The 13,233-nt window shown below is 53.6% G+C and overlaps 3 protein-coding genes across 3 annotated transcripts; 1 reads left to right on the top strand and 2 right to left on the bottom strand.

Moving 5' to 3' along the window:
* Positions 1–1,066: 1,066 nt before the first annotated feature.
* On the top strand, positions 1,067–1,849 carry V2A60_003216 (peptide-methionine-S-sulfoxide reductase; the record flags this gene model as incomplete). Its single annotated transcript, XM_083254555.1, has 2 exons — positions 1,067–1,355; positions 1,500–1,849. 2 exons carry the CDS (start codon positions 1,067–1,069, stop codon positions 1,847–1,849), a joined length of 639 nt encoding a protein of 212 aa, XP_083110681.1.
* Positions 1,850–2,496: 647 nt separating this feature from the next.
* On the bottom strand, positions 2,497–3,631 carry V2A60_003215 (uncharacterized protein; the record flags this gene model as incomplete). Its single annotated transcript, XM_083254554.1, has 2 exons — positions 2,497–2,980; positions 3,051–3,631. 2 exons carry the CDS (start codon positions 3,629–3,631, stop codon positions 2,497–2,499), a joined length of 1,065 nt encoding a protein of 354 aa, XP_083110680.1.
* A 2,897-nt stretch (positions 3,632–6,528) lies between these two features.
* Positions 6,529–9,471, bottom strand: V2A60_003214 (uncharacterized protein; the record flags this gene model as incomplete). Its single annotated transcript, XM_083254553.1, has 1 exon — positions 6,529–9,471. The coding sequence occupies one exon, from the start codon at positions 9,469–9,471 to the stop codon at positions 6,529–6,531; it is 2,943 nt and encodes a 980-aa protein (XP_083110679.1).
* Positions 9,472–13,233: the final 3,762 nt, after the last annotated feature.

Here is a 13,233-nt window from a genome sequence, read left to right as displayed (position 1 = left end):
GGCTACTGGGTGCCTGTAAGACAAGAACAGGATCGCCAAAGATGGCGGTGGTAACCTGGCAGGGCATCGCAGGGTAATTTGTGATATGTCGTCATATGGTGAAGGGAGAGAAGGGAGGTCAGAGGCTGAAGGCTACGGGAGCTTTGATGATTTACACGATATTTGAGGAGGGAGGTTCTGCATTATAGGAGCTGGTGGTTCCAGGGCGTGTTGGGGAGGATCTATATCTGCTGGGGAGTCATTACAGGGCCAGAGTGTCAGGCTACCGGTGCTTGGTAGCTACCCAGCTACCGATTTTGGATTTTTTGTCTTCGTTTCTTATTAAAAAAAATTGTTTGGATCCCGTTATTCTTCACAGCTTGCATCATTACTCAATTCACTCTCTTTGAAAGGAAGAGTCATCCATCTAATCTTTACGAGATTCATGGATAGCAGCCAAGATTTGTCAACCCCGCGGCAGCTCCACTAGCTACCTATACATGGTTAGGTGCCTACCTAGGTACTTTAGTAGGTACGAGTACCCTCCTGCCTACCTACGTGCCTACAAGTACTCAGTAAGTACCTAAGCAGGCCGTTACTGGTACGAGGTAGGCAGGTCAGGAGGTACCTACCATAAGGGACCTACTTACAGTGGCGTAAGTGGGTGTAAAAAGGCCCCGTTTTCCCGCTAGAAACTTTGCGGCGCCCAAAAGAAGCTATTTGGAAGCACTGTTGTCATGAGGCAAATCGTTCCCAGTCATCATCATCAACCGCTTTGATTCCATTCACCATTCCTCCCCAATCCGCCTATATCAGAGCAGTCTTCTTCTCTCATCATCCTAGTTCTCTTGGGCCTTTTCATTATCCTGCAATCGACACAAGACTCAGCCATTTATCCATCAACACATAAAAAATATAGATATATATCACGCCATTGCCGAGCGGGCCCATTTGCCTGGAATAGCTTCTCTCCTCCCCCACCAAGCTCGCTGCGGAATTATCCACCATTTAGCTGCGGCACTTGCATCTTTTTCCTCCTTCTCTCACTTCTCTCGCACTGCTTCTTCTTCTTCTTCTTCTCACAAACATGCCCTTTACCTCCTTCATCAATCGCTTCTTCACCCGCTCCTTTGGTCTGTCGTCGCCCAAAATGTCCGTCGTTCCCGAAGGCAACGCCGCCGCCGCCGCCACCACCACCACGGCCCTCCCCGACGGCGCCCAGCTCTGCACCGTCGCGGCCGGTTGCTTCTGGGGCACTGAGCACCTCTACCGTCGTCACTTTGCCGGCAAGGGCCTCCTCGACGCCAAGGTCGGCTACATCGGCGGCGACCTTAATGATCCGACCTACCGCGCCGTCTGTGGCGGCAAAACCGGCCGTACGTTTCTCTCTGCTTTCTGTGCCTTCTCTTTTTCTATTGTTTGTTACTTCTTGGTTCATACTTTTTCATCTTGATTTGCACATTCATCTGCCCTTTTCCCCTTTTCCAAGTCTTGATGCTAACAATGAGATCAAATCATAGATGCCGAAGCCGCGCAAATCATCTTTGACCCCAAGCAGGTCTCGTACCGTCAACTTCTCGAGTTCTTCTACCGCTTCCACGACCCCACCACGCTCAACGCCCAGGGGCCCGACACGGGGCCTCAGTACCGCTCCGCCATCTACTACCACGACGCCGAGCAGGAAAAGGTCGCCCGCGACGTCACGGCCCGCGCCAACGACCAGTGGTGGCACGGCAAGGTCGTCACCGAAATCGCCCCCGCCGGTCGCTGGTGGACCGCCGAGGAGTACCACCAGCTCTACCTGGACAACAACCCCTCCGGCTACGAGTGTCCCAGCCACTTTCTGCGCCCCTTCAAGCCGCTCGAGTGACTGCCGGCCAAGGGCGGTGGCGAGGAGGCGAGTAGTAAGCTATGATTCGCCGGCCCCTCCCCGTGTAGGTGCGCCTTGACCATAGGCAGCAAACACCGTTTGGCGCGCGCGGTCCTGCATATCCCACAAACCCGATCAAATCTAGTAATGAAATATTGTATATCCCATTTTTAATGACGAATCGAAAATCAATTCATCTCCAACTCATCAATTTTGCCACGTTCTCAACTTGATTCTGCGGCTCGACTTGTCATCTCTTTCAGAGGACTTGACCATACAAACTGGTCTCGCTCGGTCCACGACACTACACTCACGCACATTCCAGAAAGATTTTTGAGCTTGCTCGACAGTCCATCTGTCTCTAATTTTTGGGAGGGTTCTCTTTCATGTAATTGATGTATTTGTGTCTATTTGTACAACAAAGGAATACAAACCCTTTCCCGGGCTCTAATTTAAAAGAAAAATTAAAACAAAACGTCGCAGCAATTTGCAAAGAATGAGTGGAGAAGTCGTCTTCATTGCGGCGGCTCGCTTCTCAATTTCTGCCTCTTTTGCGATTCTCTTCTTCCAATCGGTCCTTCTTTATAGACACCGGAGTAAGCCTTTCTCTTGTTTCTTTCTATCTTTTTGTTTTTTTTACTGTTTCTTTACTTGCGGCGCTGGTTCATCGAAAGGATCTGGACCATGCGGATAAAGATGTTGAGAAAGTCAAGTTCCAGGGAGATGCTCTCATTGACCGGGTCGCGCTTGATGTAGCCGGCCTGGGCCAGGCGGGCGTGGTGCAGCACCTTTTGCACGTCGTACAGCGTGAAGCCGCCAAAGACGGCGAGGCCACCGTACAGCCAAATGTTCTCGGTGAAGGCGAGGGTGCGCACGGCGGTGACGGGCAGGAGCAGCGGGGCGAAGCCCGACGCGGCGACGATGGCGGCGCCAGCCAGCAGAGGACCGCCAATGTACAGGTACTTCTCCTGCTTGGCGGTGGCTCCGACCACGGCCAGCGAGCCCATCATGGCAACAGTGTAAAGGCCGGCGCGGGCGAGGAGGGCGCCGGGGACGAAAGCGAGCATCGGGGCGACAAAGGCGGCCTGCGTGGCGTTGAAGGCGGTCCAGAGTGCGTACTTGGGGAGGTAGCTGTGGGGAAATAGGTCAGCATTGCAAGTCACAAGAAAGAATTGGTGACAAGTGGTTTCGTGAATCATACTTATCGGGGCTGATGGAACGGGTGCCAATCATGGTGGCAAAGCTCAGGGCCAGACCACCGAGTCCGACCACCCACGGGTTCGTCGTCATGATGCGGTACACGAAGCCCGTCTGGACCATCTGGCGGGCCGTCAGGGCAATGATGCCGACGCCGAGGCCGGTGTGCAGGAAGGTGTTGTTGAGGTACTCGCGCTCGTAGACGGGCATGCCGCCGTCGTCTCGCGTCTCGCGGTTGAAGACGACGTTGATGGCCATGAGGGTGCCGCCAAAGATGGCGCCGCCGATGAGCAGCCTGCGGGTGCCGCTGCTGGCCGTCGACGAGGCCGCCTGCTGATACCGGCCGCCGTATTGGCTGTAAAATCGGATGCCGTTCTGGCGCAGGGGGGCGGCGCCACTTTGAAACGTCGTCCTCGTCGCCGTCGTCGCGATGCGGGACGCCGCCATGGGCTTTCTGGCCGCCTGGTGGAAGCTCCGGGCGGGGGCGGCAGCGACAGCGCGCAGGACCGGGCTGCTCTTGGTGAGCTCGGGCAGACGCTGCGCGAGGCGCGCAGGTCCTTGCCGAAGACTCAGCGTAAAGGACATGATGTGTGCGTGTGTGTTGTGCGTGGGTCGAATCGGGTGGTTGTTCGTTGATGGCGATGCGCACAGTGGTAGGATGACGAAGGTGGGCGAGGTGGGAATAAATATCGTTTTGCCTCAGGCCAACGGGCGCTTCTGCTTACCTAGTTATGGCTGGCTTGCTAATAGTAATGAGGAAAGCGATCGGAGTTGGCGGACCAAGGCAAACGGCCTAACTCCATGTCACGTGTAGTAGAACCGTCTCGTAACCTACATTATCCAAAGCTTGTTATATCAACAGCTTAATAAACTAAGAATATAAAAACCTGTTTTAGTTGGGAGAGAAAAAATGTGAAACCTTGTTCATGAATCATACTTATTTATTCTTGTTTTTTTTTATTCTTTTTTCTTTTTTCTCTTCTGTTTCTTCTGAATTAGCCTGAACAGGCTTGCCAGTGTCTGTGGGGCAAACCAGGACAATGACGTTCGTCGTCCAGAGGCTCAGGTCTGCTAGACTTCTCTGTTGAAGCCCTAATCAAAATGTAATATGGGTGAGCGTACTTTGCGATAAGAATTGTTTACTAATGTCAGGCTATGATTTCTTTGCTGTTTTACTAACTCTCTTCCTCTTCATTTTTTTTTCTTCACAACTATAGCAGTATAGCTCTTGCAAAGAGGGATAACGATTGCTAGAACGCACGAGTGCCTGCTAGCTAGCCAACCGGTGCTGGCGGCGCGCCAAACACACATTTGGGTCCAATCTGGCTACTACGTGGGTAGCAAGCGGACGTTCAACTGCATAGGCTGAGAGTTACTCGAAGCTTATAATTGAATCAACTTTCAAGTTTGAGTGGATGCTAGGCATTAAGCACTTCGTTAGGAAGCTCCTTCCAGAAAGCTGGTCCATTGCTTTCCTCAAACTTCCATCTCAGCCCGATGATGGTTGAAGCCGGCTTCCCTTGACTTCCGCCAGCACGTTCAAAGCAGCATTCCTGTGATCTCGTCAATCGTTGAGCATGTGATCAAACATTTCCGAAGCTCTGCGATGGACACCTTTAAAAAGAGTGCCACAGGTCCTGTTTTAGCTCGAAGAGAGTTTGAAGCAATATTTTTGAAGCGGCTTCGGAGGCGTCCCCAGCATCTGCGGTATTACTGAATGCCGCGACCGCTCAATGAGACTATGGAAAAACATAGGCTGTGGAAGTGGACACGTTCGCGATGCCATCATGTCCACAGATGGCACGGAAACTACTTGCTCTCCCCTTCACATCTTCCTCTCTTCGCACAGTGTTGTACGAAAGTTGCCCCGCGGGGCACGGGTTGGCATTGCCGTACGGACAAACCAAGCATGTAAGCCGTCTTGTTTTAGAAGCCGCCGTTGCAATTTGGAATGGATGAAACATCTTCAGTAGGTTACATTTTGACTGCAAAGGGAGGTTTATGGAAGGTTATACGGTTGTGTACTCGTCAGGACGGCTCATGACGGCGGCTAAGAAGGTAAGCACATCATTTACGGAATTGGACAGGTCTATTTTCGCGAGCGCGCCTCGGTACTTTTCAGCAGTACAGCAATGGTTGATGCGACTTCGGCCTTCCTCATCTAGTTGGACCGACGGAGGAGCGACATTTGTGTTACCGTGCACGTCTGACTCTGAGAGCAGTGTTTGCGTTTGGTCAGGAGGACACACAACTGGCCTCGCAAGAGGGTAGAAAAAGAGGTCTGTGCGGAAGTCGCGACAAATATCCGCGAACAATACAAAAGCAGTATTGCCATCATTCTTTCTGGAGACGAATTGTTATCCAGATTCACGAGAAGTAGTAGGTAGCGTATTGACAAGTAAGTGCAAGGTGATCCTCGCCTTTGATGCTCAATAGATGGGCTGGTCCACAAAACACGGCACTGGCTTGCGCCAAGCACCTGGAGTGTCGGCAAGCATCAGTTATGGTAGCCCGTTCTCCGATCTTTGGATTTGTGAGAGTATCACAGTCTGTGAGGTATTTGGACATGCCATCGTCCCACGCCAGCTCGTCAATGACGAGAAACTCTGTTGTTGAGCAGGTGGACATCTTTCAGCACGACCCAATGAGATACGAGGTGTCACTATCCGCGCCAAGAGATTTGTTCCAACGTCTCTCAAGGCCGATCCTTTTTCCAACATGACCAGTCCGTGGTGCATGACCCCAACAGAGATGGACGGCGCCCGGCGCCCGGCAAATGTCTTTTGCCGGACGCAATGGCCAACTTGGTAGATGAACTTGGGCAATCTTGGGGGTTTTAGAGTTGCGGGGCGTGAAGGGGGAAGCGTGGGGCGGGGCCGTTGAGTGAGGGGCAAGGGCAGTGAGTGATGGACTTACAAAGGCTTATTCGTAAGTAGTGGGTGCTCGACAGGTCCACACGTGCACTAGAAATCAACAATTTCGGACCATCAGTAGAACATCTGTTTGATTAGTTGATACAAATTCAAAGATGGCGAGAAGTGATCCGCCGTTGTGCATGGGAACAGACTTTCTGTTCTAGAGATGACAGAGAACTGCTGAATGCTAGCTTCGCCTGAGAAACATCGAGTTGCAAAAGCTGCACGATGAATCGCTCAAATGGTGTCGACAAAGCTTTGCTACATGCTGGCCACGGAACAAGGCACCTTTGCATGGACAAAGATGCAATTAGCGAAATTTACAATGCCGTTTGACTCTGAGTTTATGCCACAATCAAGCGGTTCGTCCGCTCGCTCAATACTATTGCTATTCTACAATCAAGCACAAATATGCGACGAGATCCAGGATCCAAACCAGATCCGCAACATCATCAGCATTATATCCAATTGCTTCCCGTCGTCTACAAAAAAGTACAACCGATTTGGGTATCATCTCCAGTTCCGCCCCTGTAGCCTCGTATATACACCTGTTTTCCCCTTCACCCTCTATCTAAGTCCAATTGGACCCTTTTCCACGATAAAATTCACAGCTTGTTGTCTTCTTCTCGACATCCCTCCTAGCCCTGCGCGACGCGCAAAGCTCGACGTGCTGGTCAGCTTATCAACGCTCATCACTGTCGGCCCAAACCGTGGGGGGCTGAAGCTCAGGCCATCGTCCTCTTCGTCTGAAGACCATCCGCTCTGTATCTCGGTCGCTGAACCCCATTTCATAGGGCCGCCGCTCCGCAGCCAACCTTCCAGATTTCGACACTGACTGACATCGAGCCAGCTCAGCCAGGTACATTCCTTGACCAAGCTTTCCACGCCTTTCCCAGTAACACGTACACATCCACGAACACTCAGTCCTTCTAGTTCTGGTAGATGCAAAGCAATCGTCTGCAGACTGGCATCACTGACCGCGCTGCCGCAGAATGCGAGACGCAGTTCTCGGAGTTTCGGTAGCCCCAGTGCGACCACTTCGGTGGCCGTGTCCGACAAGGCGCAGCAGAATGAGAGATCAAGGTGCGTCAGGCTCTTGGCGGCGTTGACCAGCGCAACAATTGCATGATCGGACAAATATGTGCAATCGGCAAGGCACAGGTGCGTCAGCTTTTCGAATTTGTATTGAGCCCAGGCCTGAAATCCTGCATCGGTAATGGATGTGCATCGGGTAAGTGAAAGCGAACGTATCCGGTCCGAGGCGTGTGCAGCCAGGTGTGCCATCGATCGGTCCGTGATGTGTTTGCAATAGGAAAGGTTCAGCGTATTGAGCTTGGGGCATCCAATCACGGTACCTGGTGGCGGAGGAGGCTCGTTTGCCGTTTCGACGTGGTGCCGTGATTTTGACTTTTTGTGCAATTGCGCCACCACCTTCTTTTGCATCGCCGGCGAGTGCTCCGGAACGACCCAGCCAACTACACGCCCCAAGAGGTTGTCCCCTACTTTGCGGCAGTTGCTCCAGTCAACTTCCTGCAGCTCTTTGGCATTCTCGCTCATGTCTAGGATCTGACTGGCCGATACATCCCACACTGATCGCATTTTCCATGAGCGCACATTCTTACCGCAGTGCTTCCACAGAGCCGAGAAACCATCATCGCTGATGTGAAAGCAGTTGTTAAGGTCAATCATTCTGGCCCTGGTACCGATGAACGGTGCCAAGACTTGGGTGAGAACTTGATCCGTGACGTGCCGGTTATATCTGGATAGATCGACGTTCCTGCATACGTCCTGATGCGTCGTAATGATGCGCCGCCAATGGCTGTTCACAATGCGAAGCCTGAGGAGCTCCACGACGTCAAAATATTCAAATATGCGGACAAGGATGGCGTCAGAGAGTACAGGGCCTGTTGATCCAGGGGTCGGGTGGGAACTCCTTTTCATTCGCTTCGCAGGCACATCCGAGTCGAGAGATGTTTGAGAAAAGGCAAACTTGAGCGTCGTTCCGTCTGGTGAAGGCAAACCACCGTTGACTCTGCTGGAGTGATCGGAGGTCTGGATAGGTGGTGCCAGAGAATGCCGCCTCCTATTGCGCAGGTTTTCCATGTTGACACTCAGAAAAGGATCAGGATCCTTGGGCTCCATGTGATCCATGTCGTCTTGGCTCGGCGAGGCTGGTTTGGGTGAGTTTGTGAGCACGAGGTGTGACGACGGTTGGTTTGAAGGCGTGGACGGGGTTGGGGGGTCAGAGTATGATGAACGAAGCTTGCCATCAGCATCCACCATTTCAACATCATCATCCTTCTGATTCAGCCGAGTTCGAGCCGTTTCCTCGACCTGTGCCTTGACATCTGCCGGACATCGGCGCCACAGTTCATCGAGTGTGTCGCCAGGAATCATCAGGCATTCGACAGTCGTGATGGATCTTACAGTGGCGGTTCGTTCTCGCGAGAGGCCCAGGCTAGATACCTCGCCAAAGTATTGGCCTGCTTTGAGGCGGGGTCTCTTGGGGATGCGCAGGTCCTTATTCGATGAGCTCTTGGCAGCATGGTGAATGACCTCGGCTTCCCCTTGAACAATGAAGAAGATTTCGCTACCAGAAGTCCCTTGCCTGACAATATCTTTGAAGGGCGGGTACATTTTAGGCTGGGCGCTGAGGCCAAGGAAATGCAGGATCTCGGTGGGAAGTTTGGAGAAGAGTGGTAGTTCGCGGAGCGTATGTCGAATATTGACGTATCCACTACCAATGGCGCTCCCAACAGCCGGGTTTTCGATGATACCTGGGCTGGGAGACTTGCGTTTCTTGGAGTTGACCACGGCGCCATCCCTGAGCGCGCCGGTGTCGCCCCGCGATACTTCGCCGGGGGCAGCGGTCCGCGTGCCGATGTCACCGGAGGGCGATTTTAATAGAGAGACGCCTTCTTGACGCTTCTTCTTGAGGAGAGTCAGGCGTTCCTGGGCTTCCTCGCGAATGGCCTGCTCCATCTGGGGAAACTTGGGCATGATTGTTTGCAGGTCCTCCTTCTTCAAGATCAAGAGCAGACACTTAGTCCTGGCGATGATGGTGGCTGTTCGGGGCATGTCCATCAAGACGCCAATCTCGCCAAAGAAGGCGCCAGGTTTGAGTTCGGCATAGACTGCCTCGCCGTCGCGAGAGGTAACGGCGACAACGCCGCGGACGAGCCAGTACATGGCCTTTGCGTCGTGACCCTCGGTGACGACATGGTCATTTGCGGCCTGAACCTGGGGTTTCAGGTGATTACCGATTTCGACAAGGAAGTCCTCTGGTGCGGATTGAAAGAGTGGAAATGAGCGAAGGCGATCAACCAAGTCGAGAGGCATATCGCGAATGGTAGATGCTGTGAGGGGTGAAGGCCGTATGGGCCGGGCGGGGTTTGTCTCGACATTGAAGGAGCGGATGAGAGAGACGGAATCTCGTGGGTTGTTGGGCGGTTGATGGTGAGCCAAGGCTCGAAACGGCGAGGATGAAGCCGACGAGCGATTTCGTCGCATTGTGACTGTTGGGATGCGATGCGACCAAGAGCTGGCGACCGGTTTCCGGCGCTAGAGCTGGAGGGCTCGGGTGCGCACTGTGGCGCGCCTGCGGGCCGTTTGCTTGTTCGGCAAGGACTCGTATGCAACCAAGGCTTTGGCGGATGCTGGTGGCACCGTGGGTAGCTGCAGGGTATATTTCGGAGGGGCTATAGCAACTAATAAGAGTCCGGTGGTGCCGAGACGCGCATGCTATGTCGGAGTGCGATTTTTGCGGAGTGCAGTTGTAGATTCGAGGGTGGGCGACGAAGGGCGGCGCAGTCGGGGTCGGGAGGGAATGGGCGGGCGAAGTCTACCTGAGGCAGAATATACTCGCGGATCTGGGGTGATGGACGGAGCGCGTGCGGCTTGGACCAGCTGGCGGGTGAGGCAAGACGATTCGGAGGTATCGTAGCGAAGACACGGGTTCGCTGGAGCTCATAGCTCTGCCAGGCGGCAGGGTAAGGAGCGAGAGGGTCGGAGCGAGAGGGCGGTTGGTGGGAGTCGCGGGGGGGAACCGTCGAACGCAGCAAGGTAATGTGAGTGTCGCGTGCAATGCAAGGCAAGGCTGTCGACTGTTGGTAAGCCGGGGTTAGCTGCGGGTGCATAAGGGCAGGCAGAGGTGCGATTGCTAGAGGGTAGCACTGACAGGTCGTGTGGCTTGGGGAGGGAGCAGGACCACGGGAAGGCAATGGTGGTGGGCGGCGGCGGGTTGGCAGACGGGGCACCGTAGACGTGGACGAGAAGGCAGGATGAGGGCGAGCGGGAAAGCAAAGAGTCGCGCGGAATGAGAAGATGCAGTTTTGTCGGAGTCGCGGAGCTGGAGGAGGGGTCTCTTTTGCGTCAGCGACAAGAATGGGCAAGGGCGGGCAATGCAGCGGCCGAAAGAAAAGAGCAGTGGCAGGTGAGCAGGATCGACAAGGCAATGCTGGAGCTAGCTACTAAGCTAACTACGGAGTAGTAGGTACAGATTACTTACCTAGGGCCGGGTTTAGGGTGACTGTGACGCGAGTCGGGGTGATTTGGGCCGGTGCGTGAGATTTGCACAGGGAGTACGGAGGAGGCCAAGTAGCTACCTTGCCAACTCGGGTAGATGTCGATGATGGTGGTGGCAAGTGACGAGTGTACGGAGTAATCTGTACTGAGTGCGGATACTTGAAGGGGAATAGGCAGGTTGAGTGGTAGATACCTAGCAACCTAGGTAGGTAGGCTACTTGGTAGGTATGTAGGCATCAAGGCATGTAGGTACCTTAACTAGGTATGGTTGGTGTTGCAGTATCAAGGTACTGGTAGTGTTGCACTTGTCGAGTGTCCGCAGTGCAGTGTCGCAGCGTGGGGCAGGGGGGGGATCAGTGGCGGCGGCAAGGCGTGGCCGGTGGCCGTGGGTGTCGACGTTGGCGTCGACGATGTCGTTTGATGTCGTTTGTCGGACCAGGGGGGGTAGCTGGTGTGGCAAGGCTGTCGACCAAGGGAGTCGGCAAGGTGATGATGGCGGGAATGATGATGAAGATGACGATGGAGGTGATGGTAATGATGATGGTGGTGGTGGTGGTGGTGGTAGTGGTGGTAGTGGTGCGAATGATGGATGGCAACAAGGCAATATGGCCCTACTTGGTACTTGCGAGGTGTGGCAGTGTCAACAGCGGCAAAGGGCTGATGCATAATCCGTAACTAGAGGAGACGGTTGTCCGCATCGAGAAGGTGTACCAGTAGAGAGAGCCGAAGAGTTGAGTGTGCAATCTATACTGAATTTAGATAACTCGGTAGAAAGTCTAACTTTGGCGGGGAAGGGGGGGGGAAGAAGCGCCATCGGCACTGGTCGCATGTCGCAGGTTGCAGGTCGCAGGTCGCAGGTCGCAGCTGGGAGCTGGGGACTGGGAACTGGGGAAGAAGAAAATGAAATTGATGCGCACGCAGGTCGAGATGATTATTACGCGATTGTTTCATTCGGGACACGGAGTGTAAAAGTAGAGATGCGCTCATCTTGTATGTCTATGCAGGCGGTTTCCCACTTGCCAATGGCAATGCCCGCCCACGCTCATGCTAGCAAATCGTCACGATTGATCCAGCTATCCATCCAGATGCAGCGAGATGATGGCATGTCGGCGAGGCAAACAAATTGGCTGCCTTGGTAGGTAGGTATGAAGGTAGGTATTTACTGATAGGCAAGTAGGCCGGTAAATAGGCCGGTATGTCCTATTGAAGTAGGTTAGGTACCTGTACGGATTAATCCGCAGTCGACTCCATCGTTTAAGTATTGCTCAGGGCCGTTGCACCTTACCCAATACAAGGTACCTGGAGGCTGGAGGGAGGGGAAGGGTCTTGCTGCAAACGACAAACAGCGAGTAACAGTCATGCATGCATACCTTGAACAACTGATTCCATGTTTTTTCCTGCGTTTATAATTTACTGAGTACTGGATCCACGAGCTCATTCAAAAACGTGAGAGAGCAAAAAGAACCGGGCGGAGGGGGGCTTGCGAGCCTCATGGCCCTCCTCCGCCAACCTGACACCTACACATTTCCTCACCTCTCTACGGAGTACAGACCAAATACACATCTACCCTCTCTGCTGACTATCCCGTACCAAAAAAAAACGACTCGGCGAGCAAGACATGAGACCGTTGTAATCGCTACGGCACTCAAAGTTCTGCTCGCGATTTTGCGTACAGGCCGAAACTCGAACAGGCTCTGATCTGATACTTGGCTGACCAGAGAGATGTCTAGCTAAGACTAGGTCAACAAGGAGAGCTTGCCTGCATGGACACCCATTTGGGGGGGGAATGGCCACCAAAAGCTTGTCGGCATTTTTTTCATGAATAGCCACGTCATCTACCTCTCTACCTTGTCAGTGGGAATCAACATCGGCGCAAACATTTCTTATGGTTATTGACGATGCAAGTGACTTGACAGCCCCCGTCCATGAACCTACCCAAGTCACCCAAGTAAGTGCCGGTAGTCGGTAACTTGGCTTTTGCTCGTCCTGCACGGCAACGAAACACGAGATTGGCCAAGCAAAACAAGCAAAAGACACACCACACCCCCCTCCCTCTCCTCGGATGCTTCGCAGCTGTGCTTCAGCATCCCGACCCATGTACCACGGTGCATCCCCCCCCCCCACCTCCTTCTCCGTTGCAGAAATCGCATCCAGCACCCAATCGATCACCTCGGGTTTTGCTATGTGGACTGATCCCTACAGTCTCCCAACAACTTGTCGACTAGGTACCGAGAGGCATGTCGAGTTACGACCAGGTCAAAGCCCCGCGTACTGCTGAACCCATGATCCTACAGGCTACTTCGTACTGGGTACCCAACAGATCAAGCACGGGCCCTATTCTGGTTCCGACCAAGGCTGCCCTTGGCCCCTGTCTCCTTGCCCTGGACCCCTGCGGGAGAAGCCTCATGGAACACACCTGGAAATCCCGTCCCGCACCCCCCTCCGGGGACAAGACCTGGGTGCCGGACAGGGTGCCGGGGGGGAGAGCTGGCTTTTGGCTACCAACTTGCCCCGACCAACAAACCCGATGTGTCGCATCTCTCCAACGAGAGACAAGATGTTCAAAAGGACAGCAAAAACATGTAATCTGTATGCCATCAGTCTACTCTGTACGCCGTGCTTTGTGCATCGCTTCTTTGGAACCCAGCCACGGCCACCGACGGCATTTCCTATATGGGGTCTCGATAGCAGTGTGGCCCTTTTCTTTTTCTCCTCGTTCATTACCGAGCATGCAATGCCGTTCATATT

Source organism: Cordyceps javanica, chromosome 2 (assembly GCF_051103115.1).
Source record: "Cordyceps javanica chromosome 2, complete sequence".
Classification (NCBI taxonomy): domain Eukaryota; kingdom Fungi; phylum Ascomycota; class Sordariomycetes; order Hypocreales; family Cordycipitaceae; genus Cordyceps; species Cordyceps javanica.
Note: the sequence above shows the minus strand (reverse complement) of the source record. Positions and strands in the feature narration are given on the sequence as shown.